The sequence below is a fragment of the Gorilla gorilla genome, chromosome 21, assembly GCF_029281585.2.
Source record: "Gorilla gorilla gorilla isolate KB3781 chromosome 21, NHGRI_mGorGor1-v2.1_pri, whole genome shotgun sequence".
Classification (NCBI taxonomy): Eukaryota; Metazoa; Chordata; class Mammalia; order Primates; family Hominidae; genus Gorilla; species Gorilla gorilla.
The window spans coordinates 16,021,568-16,049,504 of record NC_073245.2 but is presented as its reverse complement, the minus strand read 5'-3'; the positions used below and the strand labels follow the sequence as shown (position 1 = coordinate 16,049,504).

General features: G+C 41.3%; 1 protein-coding gene across 5 annotated transcripts in view; it reads left to right on the top strand.

Annotated features, from left to right (window-relative positions):
- The first annotated feature begins 509 nt into the window (after positions 1-509).
- Positions 510-27,937, top strand: part of FERMT1 (FERM domain containing kindlin 1) — a 48,447-nt gene continuing 21,019 nt past the window's right edge. Inside the window, exons 1-9 of one of the 5 annotated variants that reach the window (XM_063702349.1) lie at positions 511-1,333; positions 1,814-2,054; positions 4,546-4,714; positions 7,967-8,200; positions 11,386-11,532; positions 13,495-13,708; positions 16,375-16,477; positions 26,180-26,287; positions 26,777-26,908. In XM_063702349.1, coding sequence (XP_063558419.1) covers positions 4,564-4,714; positions 7,967-8,200; positions 11,386-11,532; positions 13,495-13,708; positions 16,375-16,477; positions 26,180-26,287; positions 26,777-26,908 — 1,089 coding nt within the window. In that variant the 5' untranslated portion in view covers positions 511-1,333; positions 1,814-2,054; positions 4,546-4,563. Of the gene's footprint in view, positions 1,334-1,813; positions 2,055-4,542; positions 4,715-7,966; positions 8,201-11,385; positions 11,533-13,494; positions 13,709-16,374; positions 16,478-26,179; positions 26,288-26,776; positions 26,909-27,937 lie in introns of all 5 variants that reach the window. The other 4 variants (XM_063702348.1, XM_004061791.5, XM_055372549.2 and 1 more) reach the window with 4 other exon arrangements.

Below are 27,937 nucleotides of genomic sequence, written 5' to 3'. Positions count from 1 at the left end.
GTTTTTAATGATTTTATTTCAATTATAATATCCTATATTTGCCAACAATGTTCAACTAACCTTTTTAAATTAAATGTACTTTCAAACCCATAATAATTCCTGAATATGGTAATGTTTAAGCAAAAACAGATTCAACTTCTAAATTTTATAACTTCTTTATTAAAATTTAAGTGTTCACAAGCCTTTTAATGCAAATCGCTAAAGCCTGTACTATATTGCATGAAATCCCTCCGTGGAATAGCAGGCATTCTATCTCTCTACCTATTTCACAGATGAGGAAACTGTCATTTCCATGTCTGTTTTATTAACCACTGTATTCTCTGAGCCCAGGCCCATTGGGAGGCCTGTAGAGCAGTAAGCACTCAACAAATGTGATTAAATGAACAAAGGAGGCTTGGAGAGGTTGTGCAAACTGCCCAGGTCACCCACCCTTCCTGGGTGGCCCCAGCCCTCTTTGAAAATAAATCCAACAGGAAGGCGACTGGCGGGACCGGTGGTGATCCTGAGGTGAGCCATACCAGGTGTGGCCCAGACTTCCGCATGCAGCCTGCCCTTGGGTCTCCTGGAGTCTCCCCTGGTCGGGAGCCTCAGCCTTCTGGAGACTGACACCACCCTCTTACTCAGAGACGAATCGCTTTGTCGTTGCCTTCACCTCCCTGACCACAAGTGCTCCGGGGCTCTTTCTAAGGGAGGCAGCTGTTCTAGCCGGGAGGCTGGAGTCTCCTGGGCCTGGACGCACCCCGGGGTGTGAGTGATGGGTATGCCTGAAAGGAGGGGAAGTGGCGCGGCTTTAATCATCTGGGCTAGTCCCCGGCGGGCCTGGGGGAACAGGGAAACTGGAGGCGGCCTTAAAGCGTCAGGATGAGACATCGCAAGAGGAGCTGCAGATACTGAGCTTGCGCCCCGGGTTCTCGCCGCCTTCTCTCCGCAGAGCAGCCCTTCGGCCACCCTTTGCCCTTAAAAATCTGCAGACTGCGCCTCCTCTCCGCGGGAGCGAGACCTAGCAGGCCCGGGGCTGGGCGTGCCCTCGCCTGCCACGCTGCGCGCTGCCCTCAGCCGGGCCGCTGGGGCCGTGCAGTGCACCGGGCACGCCGCGCCAGGCTGGGGGCAGGCACCGAGCCTCCGTGGGAGGTCCCGAGGCAGCTTCGCCTGCTCGCCCTGGCTCCAGCCCTCACCTGCCGTAGCCTTAGCTGAGCAGCCGCCGCCACTGGGCGCCCCCCGCTCCCCACTTCGCCAGCGCCCGCTCCTCGGCTCGGCCCGGGGTAGTTTGTAGGGACGCAGCTCTCCACGTGCGCGACTGCGAGGCTGGACGCTACAGGCTCCTGGAAAGGAGGTGGGTGCTCCGGAGCTAGGGCTGGGGAGCTAGAGGTTGGGAGGCTTTGATGGGCACCAGTGGCTCCTGAGCCCCCTTACCCCCTTTCTTTCTGCAGCCTCTTGTACGTAAATAGCTGTTGATTGAAAATAATTTCGTCTGGATGTGACCACCTTCTCCGGCCCTACGCATCTGGCCGCAAAATAAACTTTCAGTTCAGCCGCAGGTGCTGCCTTAATGGGAGTAAGGGGCATGCTTTATCCACCCAACATCCGCCCCAGGATCCTGCAAAGCTGGCAAAAGACAGGTCGGGTGGCCTTCGAACACCAAGCACCTTCAGATATTCCAGGGGAAGGGTCGGGGACTGTTTCCCCCTCGTCTTTCCTCCTTCCTGCTCTCCATCCCTCCATCCCTCCTTCCTTGCTTTCGTTTCTTTGATTTTCTGCGAAGGGCTGTTGAGCACTCTGCCAGTAACTTTGCTTCTTGTTTTGGTCTCCTTAGATGCGTTTTCCCGGCTGAAGTTTGCTGCTATCCTTGACAAGTAACAGCTTGCTGCAGACTAGACGTTCACTCAAAAATGAAGGCACAGAAAGATAGGAAAGGAATGCAGGAAAACCAGCTTGGCTAATTTTAGCCTGCATTTTGTTGTAAGGGGAATCAGCATCTATTGCCTGAATGAGTAGTGTTTTGATCACCCAAGTTAGGAAAAGACCTTATATCAGATTGCCCAGTGAAATAAGCAGTAAGTAATCACCTTTAAAAGTTATTTTCTTTATATACAAAACATTTTAAATAACTAGACTTCACAATCATAGCATTTAAGAAATTGTAAGGATCTTAAAGTCGAACAGTTAAGTGCCAAGTTATGAGTTTGATGATGAAGGGGCATCTTTTGTCTCCTCACTGCGCAAGATTTGTGTTGATAGAAATGCTTAGTAAAGGCTACTGAGAATTTAGTTCACGTAGTTTGAGGAATTTTCTTTCATTTTGGCACTGCAACATTATCAAAGTGGTTTCCCAGTGTGATGAATAAGAGTTTGAAATAGAAAGGCAGACCTGGATTTCCACCTGGGCTCCAGCATCTAACTTGCTGTGTGACCTCAGGCAACTTGCTTCATCTCTCTGAGGCTGAGTTTCCTCATTTCTAAATGAGATTGCTGGGAGGATGAAAAAGGGATAGCAGAAGACAGGAGTTAACACAGAGCACATCATACAGTCAGTAGGTAATAAATGATACCTGAAGTTGATGATGACAGAGGCAAGCAGTTAGGCCTAATGCAGTCACTGAATGGCACTCCTCATGCAGAGGGTTCTGTGTGGATCTCTGTGCATAGGGAGGAGATGCATTGCATCGTTGCATGCTTCTGACTATAGAAACATAAGGAACGGCTGGGCGTGGTGGCCCACGCCTGTAATGCCAGCACTTTGGGAGGCCAAGGCAGGTGGATCACGAGATCAGGAGTTCAAGACCAGCCTGGCCAGCATGGTGAAACCCTGTCTCTACTAAAAATACAAAAATTAACCAGGCATGGTGGCACATGCCTGTAATCTCAGCTACTTGGGAGGCTGAGGCAGAGAATTGCTTGAACCCTGGAGGCAGAGGTTGCAGTGAGCTAAGATCGTGCCACGGCACTCCAGCCTGGGTGACAGAGCAAGACTCCATCTCAAAAAAAAACAAAAACAAAACAAAAACATAAGGAGCTACTTCTGAACTCTTAAATTTCATCCTCACCCGTAAAATCTGTCCTAAATCTGTTCAGATTTGCAGTATTCAATTTATCTGTGTAGCGTATTTTGAGATTCTCTTATGCCTACAAATAAGTCGTTTCAAATGAACATGCAGAACAGATATGACACTGGTTGTTTAATTATTATTAAAAGTAATGTTCCTCGGATATTACCGTCATCCCTGGTTTAATATTGATCTAAATAGGTTGAAGGGAAGAACTGAGTATACCCACAGACCAGCAACATCTGGAGCCTGTTAAGAAATGTATGGCCCCTCCCTAGACCTGCTGAATAGAATCTGCATTTTAATAGGATCCCTGGGGGATTTGTGTACACACTCAGAGAAGCCCTTTCTTAGGAGTTTGAGTGCATTGATGTTTCTCAAAAATAGGCCTTATGAAAACATGAATTTCTCATAAGCTGGCTTTACATAGTAAAGTGAAAAAGACTCATTATCATTTAAATAATTTTTACTTTAAATGTTTAAAACAGCCAGGAGCAGTAGCATTATTTCCTTCTGTTTAAAAGTAAGAGAGAACTGACATCTCAAGTTTTGTTTCAGTTCTGCCAATTTGGATTCCAGTGTCCAGTTACCCCCTGAAACATTTCAGTTGTGAACGTTCTTTCCTGCTAGCTTCTCCAATGAGGGGAAAACTGTGGGTTTGAAATTCACACCCCTATCTGTACTTTGAAGAGTGAGCTTCTTATATCTGTTACTCCTGTTTTTAAATCTTTTGCCAAAGATGTATCCAAATTTTTAATTGGTGCATTTATAATCAATTTTTATATGATATAGAACAATAAGTAAATCAAATACATGGCAATAATTATTAATGACCTGTATCTATATGCATTTAAGGTAAAACTAAATATTATAATGACTGAAATAGGAATTATTTTGCTTTTTTTATTTTTTGAGCTTTATTATGGGAAGATATAAATTTTTGTAGGAGGAATGTAATAATATACATATATTAAAGATATTAAAGGTAAGAGGCTTTAATGGCATCCTTTTTAAACATCAACTTTATTGAAGTATAATTTGCATACAACAAAATATGTTGAATTATAGTATATAAAATCTGCGCATTTTATTACATGCAAATTATACCTTAATAAAATTGATTTCTTTAAAAGATAATATGGAAGATTGCCTATTGCCAGAATAGTTGAGAGAAGGTCAAAAGAAGTCAATAGAGAGAAAATGAGGATTGAAGCACTGGGTAGGCAAAGGAAATACATAGCCAAGTGGTCTTGGAGAAGTGGGTGAATGGAAAAATGAAGTATGTAAATTTAGATGATTTGAGACCATTTTTATAAAACTTTTTGTCTTTAAAGTTAAGATGCCAAATTTGATATCTGGAGCACCGGGAACCTTGCAGAGTGTTTTGAAGAGGAGGTTACAATGAAAAACAAAACAAAAAAGAAATTTTGCTCTGCAAGTCTACTGACAAGTCCCGTTTCCTTCCCACATTCCAATCTATGTCTGCCTTTGTGTTCAGCAGACACCAGCATTTGCCACAATGCTGTCATCCACTGACTTTACATTTGCTTCCTGGGAGCTTGTGGTCCGCGTTGACCATCCCAATGAAGAGCAGCAGAAAGACGTCACACTGAGAGTATCTGGAGACCTTCATGTTGGGGGAGTGATGCTCAAGTTAGTAGAACAGATCAGTAAGTTACTCTTGCTTTATGGTTTCTCTGTATTAGAAACCCTGTCTGTTGCATCACCACTAATGGCTGGTCTAGGTTTTTCTGATCATTTATCTTGTAATGCCCTGGAGAGCAATCCCCCACCCCTCATCCCAGAGGAGAGAAAGAAATAGCCCAGGCTGGGTGTCGTGGCTCACACCTGTAATCCCAGCACTTGGGGAGGCCAAGGTGTGCGGATCACCTGAGGTCAGGAGATCAAGAACAGGCTGGCCAACATGGCGAAACCCCATCTCTACTAAAAACACAAAAATTAGCCTGGCATGGCGGTGGGTGCATGTAATCCCAGCTACTCGGAAGCCTGAGGCAGGAGAATCGCTTGAACCCGGGAGGCGGAGGTTGCAGTGAGCCAAGATCGTGCCACTGCACTCCAGCTTGGGTGACAGAGCAAGACTTGGTCTCAGGGGAAAAAAAAAAAACCTTGAGTCTTTGGTGGCAAGCTAAATTTCCCAGTAGGTATAATGCTGGACTTCAACAGGGATGGGACCCATTCCACCAGTGACATCTAATGTGACTTTAAGTAGCTTGGCATTAGACTGCTGTGTTAATTCTCTGTTAATACTTGATAGCTTAGTGATAAATTGGTGCTGAGGAGTTTTTGAACACTTATCCACCATTTACTATGCTCCCTGTTTAAACAAAGAAAGAAATCTTCAGGGTTACACTCTTCACCTTGTAGCGTGTCAGATGTCAACATTATCAACCTAGAATTTAATAACATTCTACTTTCTTTGTGCTTCTTTTGCCTTCTATTTAAGGCCTTAGATGCGGGCTTTTCATTTGCTCTAGCCAGATAGTTTTTTTTTTCAGTCCTTATTGACATATAATATACATACAGAAAAATTCACTTATTATAAACAAGGCTTCACTTATCATAAACAGTTCAATGGATTTTCACAAAGTCTTGTAACCACTCAGATCACGAAATAGAACATCAGCTGTTCCCCACCCAAGCCCCATACCCCGACCCCTCCCAGTCACCACTACCAAAGGTAACCACTGTCCTGACTTCTAACACTACAGGAATCATTTGCTTGATTTTGAACTTTATACAAATGAGATTATAAAGGATATACTCTTACACATTGACTTTCTTTCACTCAACATTATGTCTGTGAGATTTATCCATACTGTTGCATATTGTTTTGGTTCGTTTTCATTGCCATATAATATTCCATTGTATGAATATGCCACAATTATTTATCCATTTACCTCTTAATGGACATTTGGGTTGTTTACATTTTCATGCACTTACAGAAAGAGCTGCTGTAACGCCTGTCTTTCAGTGATCATTTCTGTTGGGTGGTACAGTTCAGAGAAAAAAATGCTGATTCATAAGGTTTTCCAAAATAGTTGTGCCAATTTATGCTTCTACTAACAGCATTAAGAGGAGCATTTTCTGGCTGGGAGCGGTGGCTCATGCCTGTAATCCCAGCACTTTGGGAGGCTGAGGTGTGTGGATCACCTGAGGTCAGGAGTTCAAGACCAGCCTGGCCAACATGGTGAAACCCCATCTCTACTAAAAATACAAAAATTTCCTGTAATCCCAGCACTTTGGAAGGCTGAGGTGGGTGGATCACGAGGTCAGGAGTTTGAGACCAGCCTGACCAACATGGTGAAACCAGGTCTCTACAAAAAATACAAAAATTAGCTGGGCATGGTGGTGCGTGCCTACAATCCCAACTACTCAGGAGGCTGAGGCAGGAGAATCACTTGAACACGGGAGGCAGAGGTTGCAGTGAGCTGAGATTACACCACTGCACTCCAGCCTGGGCAACAGAGTGAGACTCCATCTCAAAAAAAAAAAAAAAAAATTAGACTGACATGGTAGTGCGCACCCGTAATCCCAGCTACTCGGGAGGCTGAGGCAGGAGAATCGCTTGAACCCAGGAGGCAGAAGTTGCAGTGAGCCGAGATCATGCCACTGCACTCCAGCCTGGGCAACAGAGTGAGACTCTGTCTCAAAAAAACAGAGTTTCTAATTTAAAAGAGAAAGAAAAAATCATTTAAAGAAAAATAAGAAAACAAAGATACTGGTAGCTCTTCATTTTGCAAAATAAAAGATTGAAAATTGACTCCAATATTGATGAAGGGTAAAGATTCTATTTTAATGCCAACGTTAAAGGAGGGGAAAGATTGACATTGGTGCTAACATTGAGAGGGAGAAAATATTTTAACTCTGACTTCAATTTAGACACTTTGGATATGGTGGTACTGATTAAGAGTTGGACATTACTGAGAAGAATGAAATGTCAGTTGTACAGTACTTCTGTGTGGACTTTGATTGGAGGCTATTGCTACTCCCTTGTGACACAGTGGTATAAGGATACATTTCTATAAGAGAAATAATCTTGATTAAACAAAGTCAGATGCTTTCTCAGAAAGGGCCATGGCACAGAGAGATTTTAGCGAAGAGAACTTTAGCATTCATTGTGAACACACTTTTATGTTTCTTTTCCTCCACAGTATCTAAATGTAAATGATGGTAAGGTTTGGTCCCTATTTTTCTTTTTTTTTTTTTTTTTTTTTTTGAGACGGAGGTTTGCTCTTGTTGCCCAAGCTGTAATATAATGGTGTGACCTCGGCTCTTTACAATCTCCACCTCCCAGGTTCAAGTGATTCTCCTGCCTCAGCCTCTGGAGTAGCTGGGATTAACAGGTGCCCACCACCACACCTGGCTAATTTTTGTATTTTTAGTAGAGACAGGGTTCCGCCATGTAGGCCAGGCTGGTCTCGAATTCCTGACATCAGGTGATCGCTTGCATCAGCCTCCCAAAGTGCTGCATTTACAGGTGTGAGCTACAGCACCCGACCTTATTATTTTTTCTTTTTCTTTTTTAATTATTTTATCTTTAAATTTTTTTATTTGATTTAATTTTTTAAATGTTTTTTATTTTACTTTAAGTTCTGGGATACATGTGCAGAACATGCAGGTGTGTTATATACGTATACATGTGCCATGATGGTTTGCTGTCCCATCAACCCTGTCATCTACATTAGGTATTTCTCCTAATGCTATCCCAGTCCCTGTTTTTTCCCTGGAGACTTTGGAAAGAAGCCAAAAGTTGTTGAGCCTTGAATTGTAAAAGACCATGGGGAGCTGGAGATCAGTTGTTGGTTTCCATTTTCGCACACAATGAAATTGACTCTGCAGCTCCAGGACCCTCCAAGCTGGGCCCTCTCTCATTTTACGTAACTGTGCTTTCATTTTTGCAGACATATCCCAAGACTGGTCAGACTTTGCTCTTTGGTGGGAACAGAAGCATTGCTGGCTTCTGAAAACCCACTGGACCCTGGACAAATATGGGGTCCAGGCAGATGCAAAGCTTCTCTTCACCCCTCAGCATAAAATGCTGCGCCTTCGCCTGCCAAATTTGAAGATGGTGAGGTTGCGAGTCAGCTTCTCAGCTGTGGTTTTTAAAGCTGTCAGTGATATCTGCAAAATCCTGAGTAAGTACCCAGGAAAGGCCCCTGTGCCCTGTAGACTCTTGCAAAGGTAGACAGGAAAATTATGTGTGCATTCTGCCTACTTCAAGCAATTGCTACAGAACACTCACCTATTAGGAAGCACATGTTTAAGCCCTTCTGGGTATTGCAGCCATTTAAGTGGAGTTAAGCCAAGTGGAACATTATTGGCATAAATCAGGTACATCTCCACAAAGCTTAAAACTATTCCAAAAGAGATTTGTTAATAGACAAGATAAACCATTAAGATTGCCCCCAAAATTTATTGATCCAAACTATACTCAAACATTATTGTACAGTATTTAAGATTTAAAAAGAGTTGTATTAAATACTCAATCACCATAGAGCTATGTGTCTTTATTGTTTTTGAGATAATGGTGTTCCAAAGTCTTAATTGCTTAAGACCTGGCTCAAGTAAATAACTCTGCCCATAAAAATCACTTATGAAGTGATTAAGCAGAAAAGTACACTTAATTGTGAATTTAAACCTAATTATTTATAGGTTTGGTATCCTATAATTTAACAGTCGTAAAGACAACACTACCCAAACCAATTTTTCTTTATAAAACTCCATAAAGGGAAGGAAACACCCCATGAAGGTATTCTCATTTTATAATTTTTGAAAGTATTATAGGTGTATTCATTGGTTCCAAAACCAAAAATCAACATTTGAACCCAGAATAGATAATATATAGTGATATATAGTGAGTAATCTATTTTTCCCATTAAACCATAAACTATTCACTCATTCAGCAAATATTTATTGAGCACCTACTGTGTCCCAGGCATTGTGGTGAGTGCTAGGGATATAGTAGCAATACAGAGCTAAAATCCCTGCCACCTGGAGCTTACATTTTAGCAGGCAGAGACAGACACTAACCAATAAATGTAAATGTAAATTTTAAAATATAAATGTAACAAGTTAAAAAAGAATATAAGAGGTTAAAATGGGATGGATAGTACCCCAAAAAAGAGAAAAAGTATGAGCAGGATTGGGAATGCCAGGGTTGGGCAGTGGGGGCTGGTATGGTATATGAAGTAGGGTGAGAGCAGAAACCGTTTCCTGAGCATCTCTGCATTCCTCACTCCAGTCACAATGCCTAGCACACAATAACTGTTGAGTGAACAAATGAATGGAAACTTTCATTACAGAATGTAAGTTGCAGTCTTGTCCCTGGTGTGCAAATGGCAAGCATGAGGACACCTTGTGTTTTTGGTAATATTCTAATGAGGATTTGAAAGCAAAATAAATGATTACATAAAATAGTATATTGCATACACCACAGTGGACTGGAAGCACACATCACAGCTGAGACCAAAAACATAAAGTTTTCAAGTAAACAGAAGCAGTCAGATGTTCTCTTTTCCTGATTATCTCTTTGTAATAGTTTTAAAGGCTCAGCGTGGCATTTCTAATCATTGCATTTTATATCTTATCAATTGAAGTGAAATCAAATGCAGCAGTTTAGTGGTTTTTCCCTTGAAGAACAGAAAAGACACAAATCTTGACCTTGAAGATACAGGTGTTTCTGTTTCATTGTTTTGCTTTTAGTGCTCACAGTGACATTTTTTATTCATGACCGAGTTTGTGTATAAATTATGCATTTGGAATGGTCACAGGTGTGTTGCAACCTGACAATCCTTGGCTGCTGGGGAGAGTCAAGCTAAACTGCTAGGCTCAGTCTCAGCACTGAGCAGTATATGAATAAAATGATGAGAGAACTTAATGGAATCAGTGCACTTACCTTCAACAAAGCTGCTCAGAAACTAAAAGTCCAAATTAATTGGTTTTTACCTGGAATGATAGCCACTAGTGTAGTTAAAGGTTATCAGCAATTCTGATCAGCAATTATAAATATATTTCATTAATGGGAGAAATGGGGATTATCATAGTTTCAGTTCCCAGAAGAAGACCCTGAGATAAGGATTCAAGTACAAATAGTTTATTTGGGAGGCGATGCCAGGAAATACTGTTGGGGACAGGGAAGTAAGACTGAAAAGAGAAGAGTGTCACCAATCAGGTTACACTTCAGCAGCTGGTGACCCCTGGGAGACAGTGTAGACACAGCCTCAGGGTAAGGATGTTTATGCAGCACCCTGGATAGTCACTGAAGGTTGCTCTTGGGGAGCATTAATTCCCTGAATGTGCGGGCTGTTGCAGTGCAGACCCTGGTGAGCCATCAGAGCAAAGCCTCTGGCAGAAAGATGCATGGTCTAGATTCCACCAGAAGCCAGGTGTGCTGAAATGGTGAGGACCAAGAAGAAATGGGCAGGGCATGAGGGCGTCGCCACAGGGATAAAATGAGCTGATGGGCAATGTGTAAAAGAAAGACTTTCAAGATCTGTGATCTATAAAGAAAAAAGGAAGCAGGACCTTTGTTGGTTGTTTAAAAAACTGGAAAAAGGAAAGGGAGAGGGAGCAAGGAAAGGAAGTCTATTAGTTCATTTTCATGCTGCTGATAAAGACATATCTGAGACTGGGCAATTTACAAAAGAAAGAAGTTTAATGGACTTACAGTTCCACATGGCTGGGGAGGCCTCACAATCATGGCAGAAGGCAAGGAGGAGCAAGTCACGTCTTACATGGATGGCAGCAGGCAAAGAGAGAGCTTGTGTGGGGAAACACCCTATAAAACCATCAGATCTCATGAGACTTATTCACTATCATGAGAACAGCACAGGAAAGACCTGCCCCCATGATTCAATTACCTCCCACTGGGCCCCTCTGACAACACGTGGGAATTCAAGATGAGATTTGGGTGGAGACACATCCAAACCATATCAGGAAGAAAGGGGAGAGGGAGGTAAAGTTGGTGGTAAATAGGTAACAAGAATAGCATAATGCTAGTAATGACTGAAGCTGGGGAGCCCATGAAGGGGACATTATACCATTCCCTTTGCTTTAGATACATTTGAAATATTTTTATAATAATTTTTCTAACTAGAAATTTCACTAGACTGAATCTCCCTCCACTGTTTTCTCCCCCCACCTACTTTGGAGGTCTCTGTTCCCCTTTCCCCTTCTGTTTCTTCAAAAGGGATGCAGTTTAGTCCCATTTACTTTTCAGAAATTTCCTGACAAATGATTTTAAATGCACAAAATGACTCTGAGTCTTAAAAGGAGTTTTCTTTTTACTTTTTCTTCATTTTTAAAAAATATTTATTTCTAGATATTAGAAGATCAGAAGAGCTTTCCTTGTTAAAGCCGTCTGGTGACTATTTTAAGAAGAAGAAGAAAAAAGACAAAAATAATAAGGAACCCATAATTGAAGATATTCTAAACCTGGAGAGTTCTCCAACAGCTTCAGGTTCATCAGGTAAGACTTGTTACCGGTGTTTTGTTGTTTGAACATACAGTAAAACTCAAGAGAGAAATATATCTCTCCTCCCACGCCCACCAGACAAAGGAGAAATAAAATTGCAGAACTGATGTGATGAGGAAAGGCTATCTAGTTAAGTTTAGAATTAACAGAAATGTGTTTCAGACTTTTTTTCATCAAGCATGTTTAATAACTCGTTACTTGAATTGTATATCTGATGTTGCCAATGAATGCAAAATTTTAGTACCACTGACCACAAATTTGGGATAAAAGAGTGATATTTAGAAAAAAGGTAAGTGGCTGGTCACGGTGCCTCATGCCTGTAATCCCAGCACTTTGGGAGGCTGAGGTGGGTGGATCACTTGAGCTCAGAAGTTTGAGACCAGCCTGGGCAATATGGTGAGACCCCATCTCCATTAAAAATACAAAAAAATAAATAAATAAATAACCTGGGCATGGTGCTGCATGCTTGTGGTCCCAGCTACTCAGAAGGCTGAGATGGGAGGATTGCTTGAGCCCTGAGGGTGGAAGTTGCAGTGTGCCAAGATTGTGCCACTGCACTCAGGCTGGGTGACAGAGCAAGACCCTGTCTAAAAAAAAAAAAAAGAAAAGAAAAAAGATAAGTTAAATCACTCAAATACACTTCTCTCTTCATGATTCTATCATTGTGTGATTCTTTCCTGAATTCAGTTTTTATGGGGCATGCAAGAGGAGGGCAGGTGAAAATTCTGGAGGAGAAGCATCCTTTTCTTTTTATATCAAAACAATCAAATCTCTAGCTTGCTTGCAAGATTGAGGGCTTTCTTTCTTCATTTTTTGTTTGTTTGTTTTGTTTTGTTTTTTTAGACAGAGTCTCGCTCTGTCACCCAAGCTGGAGTGCAGTGGCACAATCTCGGCTCATTGCAGCCTCTGCCTCCCGGGCTCAAGTGATTCTCATGCCTCAGCCTCCTGAGTAGCTGGAATTACAGGTGTGCACCATCACACTTGGCTAATTTTTGTATTTTTAATAGAGACGGGGTTTTGCCATGTTGGCCAGGCTGGTCTCAAACTCCTGACCTCAAGTGATCCGCCTGCCTCAGCCACCCAAAATGCTGGGATTACAGGCATGAGCCACCACACCCGGCCAAGATTGAGGGCTTTCTTGCATAGTGTATTCCAATGAAAAGAACAAATTGTACAAATTAGAGCCAGCTGATTTATAAATCATCAGCCTACTGAATTCTTAAAATTGGCAAGTCCTGCTATTTGTTTAAGGGGCTATCTGAAACATATTGGGTACATGCATTCTATGAGGTCTCCAGTTCTCTAATAGTACCAAGACTCCTACTGAAATAGGAAAACTGTGAATTATTAGAAAAGAGGTGGTCTCCATTAGCCGGGTGTGGTGGCTCATGCCTGTAATTCCAGCTATTCAGGAGGCTGAGACAGGAGAATCACTTGAACCTGGGAGGTTGAGGTTGCAGTGAGCCAGGATCACACCACAGCACTCCAGCCTGGGCGACAGAGTGAGACTCCGTCTAAAAAACAAAAGAAAGAAAAGAGATGGTCCCCAATGTTTGTCCCTGTTGATTTTTGAAGGCTTTTACATATTTGAGTTCCAAGGATTTTGAGGAGCTGAATTTACAGATAAGACCATTACCTGTGTATTACTAATCTCTGTATCATCATGATCCATATTATTTTTTGGGTTTTGTTTGTTTGTTTGTTTTTTGAGATGAAGTCTTGCTATGTTGCCCTGGCTGGCCTCAAACTCCTAGGCTCAAACAATCCTCCAACCTCAGCCTCCCAAGTAGCTAGGATTATAGACGCGGGCCACAGTGCCCAGCTTAACTTATATTATTTCAAATGGTGCCAAATTTAAAGTCAAAACTCATTTTAGTGTAAGTAATGTTAATATTTTCCTGAAGATTTCTATCCCTGGATTCTCATATCATAGTTCTTGCTCCCCCTGCCTTGCAGTAAGTCCTGGTTTATACAGTAAAACCATGACCCCTATATATGACCCCATCAATGGAACACCAGCGTCATCCACCATGACTTGGTTCAGTGACAGCCCTTTGACGGAACAAAACTGCAGCATCCTCGCATTCAGCCAACCCCCCCAGTCCCCAGAAGCACTTGCGGATATGTACCAGCCTCGGTCTCTGGTTGATAAAGCCAAGCTCAATGCAGGGTAAGGACAAGGCTCCTTTTACTTCTCTCTGAGCTAGTGCCGACACAGTAAGAGATGGGATGTCACGTTTCATTTTCAAGTTGGTGGGCCTAGGGATTGTACTTTATTTGCAAAAGTTAGTGCTGATTTTAGCAACAAAGGGGAAAAATTCAGCCTTTGGTCATTTCAGTATATTTAAAGTGTGCCTAAATTTACATGTTTGGGTAACTCAGTAGATTTACTATCTGTGAATACTAATTCTTTACCACTACAGATATGCAAAGTATATTTTATGGGATGTAGGGAAGTTAATAAGTGTGTTGGTCCCCATGGACCAGTGGGGTAAATCCAAGGTGACCCACCAGGCTTACATTGTCTTTTGTAGAATGTCACTCTTCTTTTTTTTTTTTTTTTTTTTTTGAGATGGAGTTTTGCTCTTGTTGCCCAGGCTGGAGTGCAATGGCACAATCTCAGCTCACCACAATCTCTGCCCTCCTGGGTTCAAGCAATTCTCCTGCCTCAGCTTTCTGAGTAGCTGGGATTACAGGCATGCACCACCATGCCCAGCTAAATTTGTATTTTTTTAGTAGAGATTGGGTTTCTCCATGTTGGTCAGGCTGGTCTCGAACTCCTGACCTCAGGTAATCTGCCCACCTCGGCCTCCCAAAGTGCTGGGATTACAGGCATGAGCCACCGCGCCCAGCTGTCGCTCTTCTCTTTAGGCATTCTAATGAGCAAGTTCCTTGAGCTCTGTTTGAAATGGTCTCAGAAAATACACCCAAACTATTTCTGAAACTACCATTTCTGTTGTTCCCCGTTGCCTACCAGATAAAGTCAAACTCGCCAACAGCATTCAACTTCCTAGAAGATCTGGCCCCAACAGGTGTCTCCGTGTCCTCCCATGCTCCCATGGCCCCATGCCGCCTGGGTGCACACTCACTCTTTCTGTCACTGCCTCACCTCCAGGACCATTCCCCTTTACCAACTGGTCAGTCCCTACCTGTCATTTAAGGCCCCACCGCATGCTGTCTCCTGCTCAAGTATTACCTTCAAGATCGGCCCCCTCCTCGTAGCTCTGTCCTGACACTTTTCTCACTCCAACATCACATTGTCCCTTTATCTGAGGCTTGGTCTCCCCCAGCAGACTGTCAACTCCTTTAGGATGGTGATTTCGTGTTGGTCATCCTCTTTCCCCAGTTTTTATTTCTCAACTCTAGAACTCTACTACGTATTGTACAGGAACCCCTAGCCACATGTGGATATCTAAATGTGGACAGGATTTTAAATTAATTAAAATTAAAATGTGGCACTAACAGCCACATTCAGCTGGGGCTAATGCATCAGACAACACAGATATGAATATTTCTCTCATTGCAGAAAGTTCTAGACACTAATACAGAGCTGGCATTGGGGCAAACCATCTGGTAAAAGGAGAAGTGGTGCAGGTAGTCAGGACATATGGATTCTCAAGCTGGCCCCATAACCAAGCCTGTGACTTTTTTTTTTTTTTTTTTTTGAGACAGAGTCTCTGTTGCCTAGGCTGGAGTGCAATGGCATGATCTCGGCTCACTGCAACCTCCACCTCCTGGGTTCAAACAATTTTCCTGCCTGCCTCAGCCTCCCAAGTAGCTGAGATTACAGCCATGTGCCACAACGCCTGGCTAATTTTTGCGTTTTTAGTAGAGACAGGGTTTCACCATGTTGCCCAGGCTGGTCTCAAACTCCTGACCTCAGGTGATTCACCCACCTTGGCCTCCCAAGGTGCTGGAATTACAGGTATGAGTCCCCGCACCGGGCTGAGGCCTGTGATCTTTAAGGATGATCTAATGTCACTCAGACTAAGTCTCTTTGTCTACAAAGCTAAGATAATAAGAACTGCCCTGGCCCCTTCATTGGATTACTTTAGAGTATCCATGAGAAAAAAATCTATAAAGCACTTTGAAGACTATAAGATAAAATGCAAATATAAGCTATTATTATGTGCTTACTGGTTTTTTGTTATACAGGTTCAGTATCCCTTATCCAAAATGCTTGAGACCAGAAGTGTTTTGAATTTCAGAATTTGTTTTTTACACTTTTTCAGTTTTGGGGATATTTGCATTATACTCACCCAGTTGAGCATCCCTAATCCAAAATTCTGAAATTCAAAATGTTTCAGCGAGGCCGTGCACAGTGGCCCACGCCTGTAATCTCAGCACATTTGGAGGCCAAGGCAGGCAGATCACCTGAGGTCAGGAGTTCAAGACTAGCCTGGCCAACATGGCAAAACCCCCTCTCTACTGAAAATAAAAAATTTAGCCGGGCGTGGTGGCATGCACCTGTAGCCCCAGCTACTCGTGAGGCTGAGGCAGGAGAATCGCTTGAACCTGGGAGGCAGAGGCTGCAGTGAGCTGAGACTGCACCACGGCACTCCAGCCTAGGTGACAGAGCAAGACTCTGGCTCAAAAACAAAACAAAACAAAACAAAATGCTTCAGTGAGCATTTCCTTTGAGCCTCAGGTCAGTGCTCAGAAAATGTCAGATTTTGGAGAATTTCAGATTTTCAAATTGGGGATACTCAATCTGTATTACATACCCTGATTTTGTTCAAGGATATATATATGTAGTATATAATATATGACATAATAATATAATGGATATATATGTAAAATTGACTGGCTTCTAAAACTCATGCTGTCGTTTTCTAGTTGGCTAGACTCCTCACGCTCCCTTATGGAACAAGGCATCCAAGAGGATGAGCAGCTGCTCTTACGATTTAAATATTATTCTTTCTTCGACTTGAATCCTAAAGTAAGCAACTTTTTCTCTTTTGTCTTTCTCTTTTTAATATGAATGCATGAAAGGATAAAATGGAGGCATTTGCTTATGAAAATTAGGATGAATTTATTTGTGTGATCGCCTGTTTAGCCCTGCAGGGTGAGACTGATACATGGACCCTGCTCTGTCACCCAGGCTGGAGTGCAGTGGCACGATCTTGGCTGACTGCAACCTCCACCTCCCGGGTTCAAGCGATTCTTTTGCCTCAGCCTCCTGAGTAGCTGGAACTACAGGTTCATGCAACCATGCCCAGCTAATTTTTATATTTTTAGTAAAGACGGGGTTTTACTATATTGGCCAGGTTGGTCTCGAACTACTGACCTCATGATCCTCCCGCCTCAGCCTCCCAAAGTGCTGGGATTACAGGCATGAGCCATCGCATCTGGCCAGAACTGAAGTTCTTAATGCTGAGGAAGGAAAGGAGTTGTCAGAGGTCAGGTTTAAAGGCAGGTTCCCATGAACAAGCTAGGATCACATGATGGTGCACACAGGACTCCACACTCCAGTGCTTGCTTACTCTTTGGAACTGAGGGAAACGGATCATCTATGTAATGCCTTTTTCTCACCTGGTCACCCAGCTGGTCACCAATTCTATTTTCACTGCACATCTCCCCCTGAAGTCTATTAGAATAACAAATGAGGGGTGAGATAAGTCCTTTGAACTTCTGCCTCTTCCTTGCTTCTGATGAGCCCTTTTGAAGAGCTGAGAGTCAGCGGTACAATGGCCCAGTGTCAACGATATAAACTGGATGACTGGTCCTCTGAGTGCGCAGGGTCACTGTGTTGCATGCTCCCATCACTGTTTTGTGCCCGTTGCTCTTTTCCATTTACTGCCAGACACTTGGAGGAGCTTGCCTTGGTCAGCCTTTCTGTACAGACCGTTTCTCATCTACACCAGCGTTTCCACCTCTTGTAAGAGGCACTGTCTTCTCCTTGGTCCTGACTTTAGGTCTGGTCTGCAAAGGCTCACCTCAGCTTCCACTGTTTCCCCAACTGACATCTTCAAAACAAACCTTGTCCCTTGTCATTTCTAAGGAGAGGTTCCTGCTCAGTCCTTGATTTTTATCCTGTGGACCAGGCTTGTGTCTGGAATGCATAAGTGAATCATGGCAAAAGGGCAAATTTTGGCTCTTCTTCGATAAAATCTCCAGGAGAAATTACTGTACTGCTTCTTCTACACAATTGGCTTGGCTTTTTTTTTTAACTCTACTGTGAATTTGCAACTGTCCAGGTTTTTTGTTTTTGTTTTTGTTTTTTCATTGCCTGCTAAAACCAAATCCATACTTTTTTGTGATTTTATTTTTAAGCCTCATTCATGACTCAACTTTAGCATTTCCTTGCTTAACTCTTAATTTAAGCTATCTTGTTGTATGCCATCTATTCTAATAAACTGCCTTACATTTTTTTCTGAAGATAGAAAACAGATACATAAAATATGCCCATGCATTTTCCAGTTACTAAGTCAGTAATTTGGTCCCATCTTATCTATTCAAATCTGTGCCCCATCTGTTGTTTGTTTGTGTGTTTATTTATTGAGCAACTACTGTAGGCCAAGAACTAAGCTGGGTACTGAGAACTCAAAACTGTTGTATATTAAAATAATGTTTTCAAATTAATAAGATAAAATACATAGGACTACAAAATGAAACAGTTACATTAAACTGTAGTAGCCAAATCCTTTTTGAAAATCTATATAGTAATATATTTTTAGTTAATTGAATAAAGAAGATTTGTAGTTCTCATAACCACCATAATTTCAAAGTAGTGATGTGGGTGAGCCTTGCTTGAAGACAGCGCAACAACTGGCATACAGAAGGAACAAAATCTTGATTCTGGTGGTCACAGAGTGACAAGTACTCTGCAATGCTGTGGTTTAGCATCCTGAGAGGAAATGCTAAATTTCTATTCGAAGTCGATGCAATTGGAGAGGTTGTGTTTCCTCATACAAGCTTGTGGACCACCTGATAATCAAACTTCCAAGTCCGAGAACCCCAGAATCAGAACCCTGCTCTAAGACCACATTCAGGTTTCACTCTTTCCAGAAAGGAGCTTTTCTCTACTCTCGGTCACATGGGCCTTTGCCTTCTCTGAACCACAGCTGAGTACTGTACAATTTCAGGACTCACGCCTCTAATCACACCACATCTGTGGATTTTTTTCTACAAATAGACAATCAAGTCCCTGGAGACAGAGACTGCATCTGGTACTTTCTTTGCCCCTCACCCCACACGCTGTGAGTCAGGCTTTCCCAGTTCAGGCACCTGATGGATGATAGGATCACTCAGCCCAATGACTCATAGGGTCCTTGGGGACCCTTCCAGCAGTTTCTTTGCCAAGAGACTCCCCCATTCAATCCCCTGCTTCAGAACTAAGCTTGAGCTAAAAAGAATGCAGCTGAGTCATTTGCCCCCTGAAAAACCATTAGGAACATGTAAGTGACTTCACAGTCAAATAAGCCAGATAATGGCAGATCATTAGTATAAATATAGAGGAGCAGAGTTAAATATGTATTTGTCTAAAAAGTGGAAGAAATCAAACGAATCGTACTCCAGAAGGGGACAAGGACACTGAAGCTGAGGGTCACAAGGGCTGTTGTCTCTGGCTCTTTGGCCTCCAGCCTCTGCCCGCTTAATTGGTGAGGAGCTCCCTCTTCATAGCCTAAAAAGTGAAACCGATTTGAATCTAACAGCCACACAGAAACTGTCAACCCAAAGGTGACAGGAAGACTCAGGATAGTGGGACATGGTATTGGAGGACACTGTGATCCTCAACCACTTTAGTATTTATGGCAGTATTCCCTTCCCCCTCTCTTAAAATTATGAGTGCTATAGATAAAATCAAGTTTAAGACTCCTACTCTGTGCTGCATAAATAGGGGGATATAGAAATTTAAGATGTAATTTGTGTTCTCGTGGCAGCTACAATCAAATCTAAGAAGAAGAAAGAGCACCCATGAAGCCACTGCAAATTTACAAGGCACCCTACAAGTAGAAACTAAAATCTACAGTGAGGACTAGAGAGCTTCTCTGGCTTTCAGAGAGATTCATACTGGCCACAGGTCCTTAATAACAGGTGCTGATTAAAATCTCAGATATGTAAAATGCTAGAATTCAACATTTCAAAAATAATAGACTCAGCCGGGCGCAGGGGCTCATGCCTGTAATCACAGTACTTTGGGAGGCTGAGGCGGGTGGATCGCCTGAGGTTAGAAGTTCGAGACTAGCCTGGCCAACATGGTGAAACCCCATCTCTACTAAAAATACAAAAATTAGCCAGGCATGGTGGCATGTGCCTGCAATCCCAGCTACTTGGGAGAACGAGGCAGGAGAATCACTTGAACCCGGGAAGCAGAGGTTGCAGTGAGCCGAGATCACGCTGTTGCACTACAGCCTGGGCAACGAGAGCAAAACTCTGTCTCAAAAAATAAATAAATAAAATAATAATAATAATAATAATAATAATAGACTCAAAAAATGAAAAATCCAGAAAAGATTGGTACATTTTAATAAAAAATGAAAATTTTACATCTGGCCAAAAAAAAAAAAACTATAACAAAGTAAAAGTCTTTACAACACATACTACAAACAAAAGATGAATTTCTCTAATATGTAAAGAGCTCCTAAAAATCAGTAATAAGAAGACCAACAACCCAGTAGACTAATGAGCAAAGGATGTAAATATATAGTTCATAGAAAATGAACTACAATGCTTTACAGTGGCAAAGATCAAAAAGTTTCACATACTATCTTGGCAAGGGTGTCAGGAAATGGGCTCTGTCATAGACTGCTTGCAGGTCAAAGTATAAATTAGTCTATGGAGGGCAATTTGGCAGTATCAGAATTACAGTCCTACATAGCTTTGATTCAGCAAATCCACTCCTAGGTGTTTATAGCACAGTTATACTCACACATGCAAACTGACATGTAGGTATACAAGGGCGGTTATTATATTGTTTTAGGAAAAGACTGGAAACCACCTAAATGTCCATAGCTACAGAATTGGTTAAATACTTTATGATACATTCATACCATATTGTTTTTAAAAAGAATGAATCAGCTCTTTTTTGATATGAAACAGACTCCAGGTGCATTATTAAAAGATGCAAAACAGCCCATAGAGAAACTACCATTTCCAGGAACAAGGTAGAGAGGGGGACTAACTTTTTATTGAACACTCTTTTGTCCTTTTCAAATTCATTCATAATGAATTCATTTATCATATACTCTTTTGCCCCTTTTTAAATGTGTTCAAAATTTGTGAATTAAAAAAACACACATTTTAGAACTCTGATAGTTCATAGTATTTTAGTGTTCAGTACAGGAAAAGCACATCTGTTCTAAAAAGAGGCTTGGAAGATACTGAAAGCTGCTCCTGGGCCAATAGGGAATCTTAAGTAATTAGATCTAAATAGTAACCCCTTCTTAAGAAACAGCAAGAAAACTATGCTAAGTAGGTTTTGTTATTTATTTTTATTGTTGGTTGTTGGAATGACGGACGAGGGTGGAGGGTTTACTGAACTGACTAGACAGGGAGAAACAGGGATTCAAGGAGTGAAGGAGTGGAGAGGTGGCAGAACCCATGTGGTTTCCAGCTTGAGGTTTCTATTTTCTTTTTTTTTTTGAGACACAGTTTCACTCTGTCACCTAGGCTGGGGTGCAGTGGCACGATCTTGGCTCAATGCAACCTCTGCCTCCCAGGTTCAAGCGATTCTCCTGCCTCAGCCTCCCGAGTAGCTGGGACTACAGGCATGCACCACCATGCCCAGCTAATTTTTGTATTTTTAGTAGAGATGGGGTTTCACCATGTTGGCCAGGCTGGTCCCAAACTCCTGACCTCGAGAGATCCTCCCGCCTCAGCCTCCCAAAGTGCTGGGATTACAGGCTTGAGCCACCGTGCCCATCTCTATTTTCAATTAAGCAAAGAAAAGGGCCAAGGAGAGGGTTTGAGTAGCCAACCCCACCAAGGAAAAAATTTGTTTCTAAGTCACTGGAGAACCCACTGAAAGAGTTCTCTGGGTGGGGGTATTGGGGGGAAGTCCTATAGGATGCCTGTTAATGACCTGTGAAAGATCTGGAACACTGTGATGCAGCATTGTCTCTGGAGAAATGGGAACAGGCCTCCAGAGAGGGAACTCCCAGCTACTAGGGAGGCTGAGGCAGGAGTATGCTGGAGCCCAGGAGTTCGAGGCTGCAGTGAGCTATGATTGCACCACTGCACTACACCCTGCATGACAGGGTGAGACCGTGCCTCTAAAAAACAGTAGGCGGATGGTTAAGATGGTAAATATTATGTTACATATATTTTACCACAATTAAATTAATTTTTTAAAACTCAGACAGAAGGCTGGCACAGTGGCTCACGCCTGTAATCCCAGCACTTTGGGAGGCTGAGGCGGGTGGATCGCCTGAGGTCGGGAGTTTGAGACCAGCCTTGGCAGCATGGTGAAATCCAGTCTCTACTAAAAATACAAAAAAAATTAGCGGAGCATGGAGGCGGGCTCGTGTAATCCCAACTACTCGGGAAGCTGAGGCAGGAGAATCACTTGAACCTGGGAGGCAGAGGTTGCAGTGAGCTGAGATTGCGCCATTGCACTCCAGCCTGGGCAACAGAGCAAGACTCCATCTCAAAAATAAATAAACAAACAAACATAATAAGAAAGAAATTATTTAGAGTAAAAATGGAAAACAGTTCTGTATCATGACCATTCTCCTAAGAGGCAGCCACAGTTAGCTTCGTGACCAACCATCCTTGCAGACTTTTTTAGACATGTTTACAAACATATTTTTGAATAGATTTTCAAGACTTTGTGTTCCCTAGATAAGTAGGATCATTTGTTTTCTCTGTAGCTTGCTTCTTTTTACTTCATAACATATCATGGCTATCTTTCATGTCAGTATAAGGAAGTCAGACTCACTTTTTTTAACCACTGAAAAAAAATCAAAGGAAAGGCTAAACTGTAGTTTATCAGGACTTAAATGTGCTGAACATTCTTGTAAAAGTATCTCACAAGTGCTTGCATTTCTTTGGGACAGTAACACTGGATGTGCTTATCAAAGCGCAAAATGATATTAAAAGCTTTATATCACCAAATTACCTTTCTACTAACGGCATCTGTGAAAGGGCTGATATCCCCACATCCTCACCAATATCAAACATTATCAGTATTTGTAATGTAGGTAGATGTGATAGGAAAATGGAAATTAGGTCATCTTGTTTTAGTTTGAATTCTCTAGTAATTAGTGAGATTGAGCATCTTTTCCAATGTTTTTATGGCCATTTTGCTTTCTTCTGTGAATTACCTGTTTATATATTTGCCACAAACTCTATTAAATTATTTATATTTTTCATATGATTTATAGGAGTGCTGTGTATATGATGGACATCATTTTTTATATTTATTACAAACTTTTTTAATTATTCAAATATTTCAAATATTTTTTCAATCTGTATCCTATATTTTATAAATTTGTAACCTTCTTTAGGATATTTTTTACCATTAAAAATGTTTAATTTTAGGTTGTCAAGTCAGCCTTATGCATCACAACTTTTAGGCCTCTTGTCTTGCTTAGAGTAGACTTCCCCATTTAAAGATTCCAGAAAGTATTCCCTCATGTGTCCATCGAATAATAGTCATGGTTTTTCTGTTTAGCTGTTTTATAATAGCTTTTTGAGATATAATTTACATGCCATACATTTACCTGTTTAATATGTACAATTCAGTGGTTTTTAGTATATTCACAGAGTTGTGCAACCATTAACCACCATCTAATTTCAGAACATTTTCATCACCGCAGTAAGAAATTCCATACCCATTAGCGATCATTCCCCAGTTCCCTCCTACCCTCCCAGCCCTGAGTAATCATCAGTCTGTTTTCTGTCTCTGTGGATTTGCCTATTCCAGAAACTTCCTATAAGTGGAATTACACAAAATGTGGTACTTTATGAATAATTTTTTTCACTTAGCATAGTATTTTCAGAATTCATTCATTCCTTCCTATTGTAGCATGTATCATATTTTATGTCTTTTTAATGCTAACTAATATTTCCTTGTTTATGCATACTACATTCATTCATCAATCAATGAACATTTGGATTGTTTTCACTGTTTGACTATTATGAATAATACTGCCATGAATATTCATGTATACATTTGGGATTTTTTCTTTGACTTTTTTATTGTAAAATATACATAATATTTATCATTTTAACCATTTTTAGATGTACAATTCAGTAGCATTAAGGATAGTCACAGTGTTGTGCAACTATTACCACTATCCATTTTCTCTCTCTTTTTTTTTTTTTTTTCTGAGATAGTCTCTCTCTGTCACCCAGGCTGTGATCATAGCTCCCTGCAGCCTCAAACTCCTGGGCTCAAGCAATCCTCCCACCTCAGCCTCCTGAGTAGCTGGAACAAGTGCATGCCACCATGCCTGGATAATTTTTTTTTTTTTTTTTTTTAGAAACAGTGACTCATCATGTTGCCTAGGGTGGTCTTGAATTCCTGGCCTCAGGCAATCCTCCTGCCTCAACCTCCCAAGTCACTGGGACTATAGGCAAGAGCCACTTTTTTAAAAAAATAGAGACAAGAGTCTTGCTACGTTGCCCAGGTTGGGCCACTGTCCATTTTCAAAACTTTCTTACCATCCCAAAAAGAAAGTCTGTACCCATTAAACAATAATTCTCCATTGCCTTCTCTCTTTTGCCCCTGGTAACCTCTATTCCACTTTCTGTCTCTATGAATTTGCCTATTCTAGATAGTTTATATAAGTGAAGTCATCCAGTATTTGTTTTTTTGTATTTGGCTTATTTCACTTAGCATAGCATCTTCAAGCTTCATTCATATTGTATCAAGTATCAGAATTTAATTCCTTTTTTTTTTTTTTTCGAGACAGTCTCACTCTTGTTGCCCAGGCTAGAGTGCAGTGGTGCAATCTTGGCTCACTGAAACCTCTGCCTCCCAGGTTCAGGTGATGATTCTCCCACCTCACCCTCCCCCAAGTAGCTGAGATTACATGCACCTGCCACCATGCCCGGCTAATTTTTGTATTTTTAGTAGAGACGGGGTTTCACCATGTTGGCCAGGCGGGTCTCAAACTCCTGACCTCAAGTGATCTGCCCACCTCTGCCTTCCAAAGTGCTGGGATTACAGGTGTGAGCCACCGTGCCCAGCCAGAATTTCATTCCTTTTTAAGGCTGAATAGTGTTCTACTGTATGTGTACAGCACATTTTATTTATCCATTCTGCTGTTGTTGTACATCTGGGCTGGTACATTTGGCTATTATGAATATTGTTGCTGTAAACATTGTTGTACAAGTACATGTTTGGACGCCACTTTCAGTTTGTTTGGGTGTACAGCTAGGAGTAGGATTGATGGATTCTATTCTATGTTTAACTTTTTAAAGAACTGCCAAACTTTTCTACAGAGGCTGCATCATTTTACACCTAGCAGTGCACAAGGGCTCCAATTTCTCCACAGCCTCACCAACACTGGTTATTACCTGTCTTTTAGATAAGAGCCATTCTAGTAGGTGTGAAGTAGTATCTTATTGTGGTTTTATATGTTTAAATTATTTAATCCATCTGTAATTTATATTTTTGGATAGTGTAAAGTTATTTTTTTGTTTCAATTTGTGTTCCAAGTGGCTAGGCATTGTCAACACTGTTTATAGTGTTGAATTCTTCCTTCCCCTGCTGGTGTAACATGTCATTTTTATATTTTAATATAAAATTAATATTTTATATTAAATTTATATACATATATAAGTCTGTTTCTAGATAAGGCTTTATTGATACTTTATCAATTGCTACACCAGTACCATACCATTTTAATTACTGCAACTTTATAATAGGTTTTAATGTCTGGGAGGAGAAGTGCTTTACTCAACATTGTTCTTTTTCAATTTCTTGGCAATATTTGAACATTATGTCTTCCACCAGCCTCAACTTGAGAATCAGCTTGTATAAAGTTTCATTAAAAAAATCCTATCAGATTCTGCTTGGGATTGCACTGGGCTTGCAGATCAGCATGGGGATCCCTTCTATTATACTGTTTACTTATTACACTGTTTATCATATAAACCATTTTTACTATCTATTACTACCAATATGTAGTAATAAAAAGAGAGAGAAAATAATGGAATCAAATTTGGGTTGTGAAGAAGCAGCAGCAGCCCTGGAAGTAAAATGGGCCAGAGGGCCAGGCGCAGTGGCTCACGCCTGTAATTCCAGCACTTTGTGGGGCTGAGATGGGTAGGTCGTTTGAGCACAGGAGTTCGAGACCGGCCTGGGCAACATGGCGAAACCATCTCTACAAAAAAATACAAACATTAGCCAGGTGTGGTGGCACATGCCTGTAGTCCCAGCTACTTGGGAGGCTGGGGCACAAGAATTGCATGAACCCAGGAGGCGGACGTTGCAGTGAGCCAAGATTGCACCACTGTACTCCAGCCTAGGCGACAGAGTGAGACCCTGTCTCAAAAAAATAAAAAATTAAAAAAAAAAAACTTAAAAAAAAAAGAGCTGAGTATATGGCACAATAGAAGTATTCCTTTCATTTACCTGAGCTGAAGTTTGCTGCATCTGATTAACAGAGAATGGCCTCAGTTGTTTCAGAATCTTTGTATTGTGGGATATAAATATACCTCATTACACACACACCTCTGTTTTTGTCTCTAGTATGATGCTGTCCGAATAAACCAACTCTATGAACAAGCCAGGTGGGCCATTCTCTTAGAAGAAATTGATTGCACAGAGGAAGAAATGTTGATCTTTGCAGCTCTACAGGTATGGGAATGTCAGTACCTTTTCTCTGGAAGGAGACAAACCAAGTTTGTTCTGCTTAAAGTTTCATATGCTTCATACTAGTTTTTTTTGTTCTTTGAAGAAATATCTGAAAATAAGGAGAGCAATTTTTTTCTGTATTTTTTATTTTGCTTTCTTCTTCAGACCAGAACAAATTTTTAATTTAAAATGCTCCTCATAATCCACACACGCTCACATCCTATGTAAGACACTAGTCTTGCAATTATTATCTCTTCCCTACTGTAAGCATAATCAGTGATGAGAAAGAGCCAGTTGTAACATGACTAACCATGAACCTCAGAACGATTCAGGTTAAAATGTCATTTTCCCCACACGGGAAGGAGACCTCCTTTTAGGAGATGTTCAGTATTCCAAGGGAATAGTCCTCAAAGAAAAAAATGGCTAATGGATTCATTTATATTTATAACATTTCTGTTTATAACATTTCTAAAACCTCTGTTTTCATTTTAGTACCACATTAGCAAACTGTCGTTGTCTGCTGAAACACAGGATTTTACAAGCGAGTCCGAGGTTGATGAAATAGAAGCGGCGCTTTCTAATTTGGAAGTAACCCTAGAAGGTGGAAAAGCAGACAGCCTTTTGGTATGAACTTTTTCTGATCACCCAGAACTGTGGCTTTCTTCTAACTGATTGACAAGTATAAATGAACTTTTCTTTATGAGAAGTAAGAGAATATTTCATCTGATTTTGAAAAAAAAAAAAAAAGATGCTCTTCACCTAACAAGCTTCAATCTAGTGAACTAACTTTTCATGGGTTAGCTCCACAAGGGACTATATTTTCATCTCTACTAATGACAATACTTTTGTGTTATATTTCTTCCTAGAGATGAGTTGGCATGGTGTGAAGGAGCCACTGCTGAGGGCTCCACTTCACTAGCATGGAATGTGGACTTGGTCCCTAAACTTAAGTCTAGAAAATACCACCCTGTCTATTACATGGAACAGCTGTGAGAATAGAATAGAGAAAATTGTTTCTTTTTTTCTTTTTTGTGAGACAAGCTGAAGTGCAGTAGTGCAATCAAGCCTCACTGCAGCCTCAGCCTCGTGGGCTCAAGCAGTCCTCCCATCTCAGCCTCCTGAGTAGCTGGGACTACAGACACACACTACTGTGCCTGGCTAATTTTTGTATTTTTTGTAGAGACAAGGTTTGCCATATTCCCCAGGCTGGTCTCTAACTCCAGGGCTCAAGTGACTCTCCCACCTCAGCATCCCAAAGTGTTGAGATTACAGGCATGAGCCACTGTGACTGGCCAAGAAAATTCTTTACAGATAAAAACCTTATTTCTATTTACTTTGTCATCCATTTCAACTAGACAAGCTTGACCAAAGTTGTGGCCTTTTTCTGGAGCATTGCAAAAAGTTTCTGAATGCTTTTGACTTCAGGAGATAAACAAAAACCCTCCAATAAAACAAAGAAAACTGTTTTGTCATCTCTTTCTCCTTTTCCATGAAAGGTGAATGTCAGCTTTATAACTAAAATGCCCCTCCTGTTTAATTCACTCATGAGGTGCCACACTTTTGTTTAACTTCGGCCATGGGAATAATTATTAATCACATTGAATCAGAGAGGTGGGTCCACCATAATTAGATGTAAGCAGTAATCATGGATTA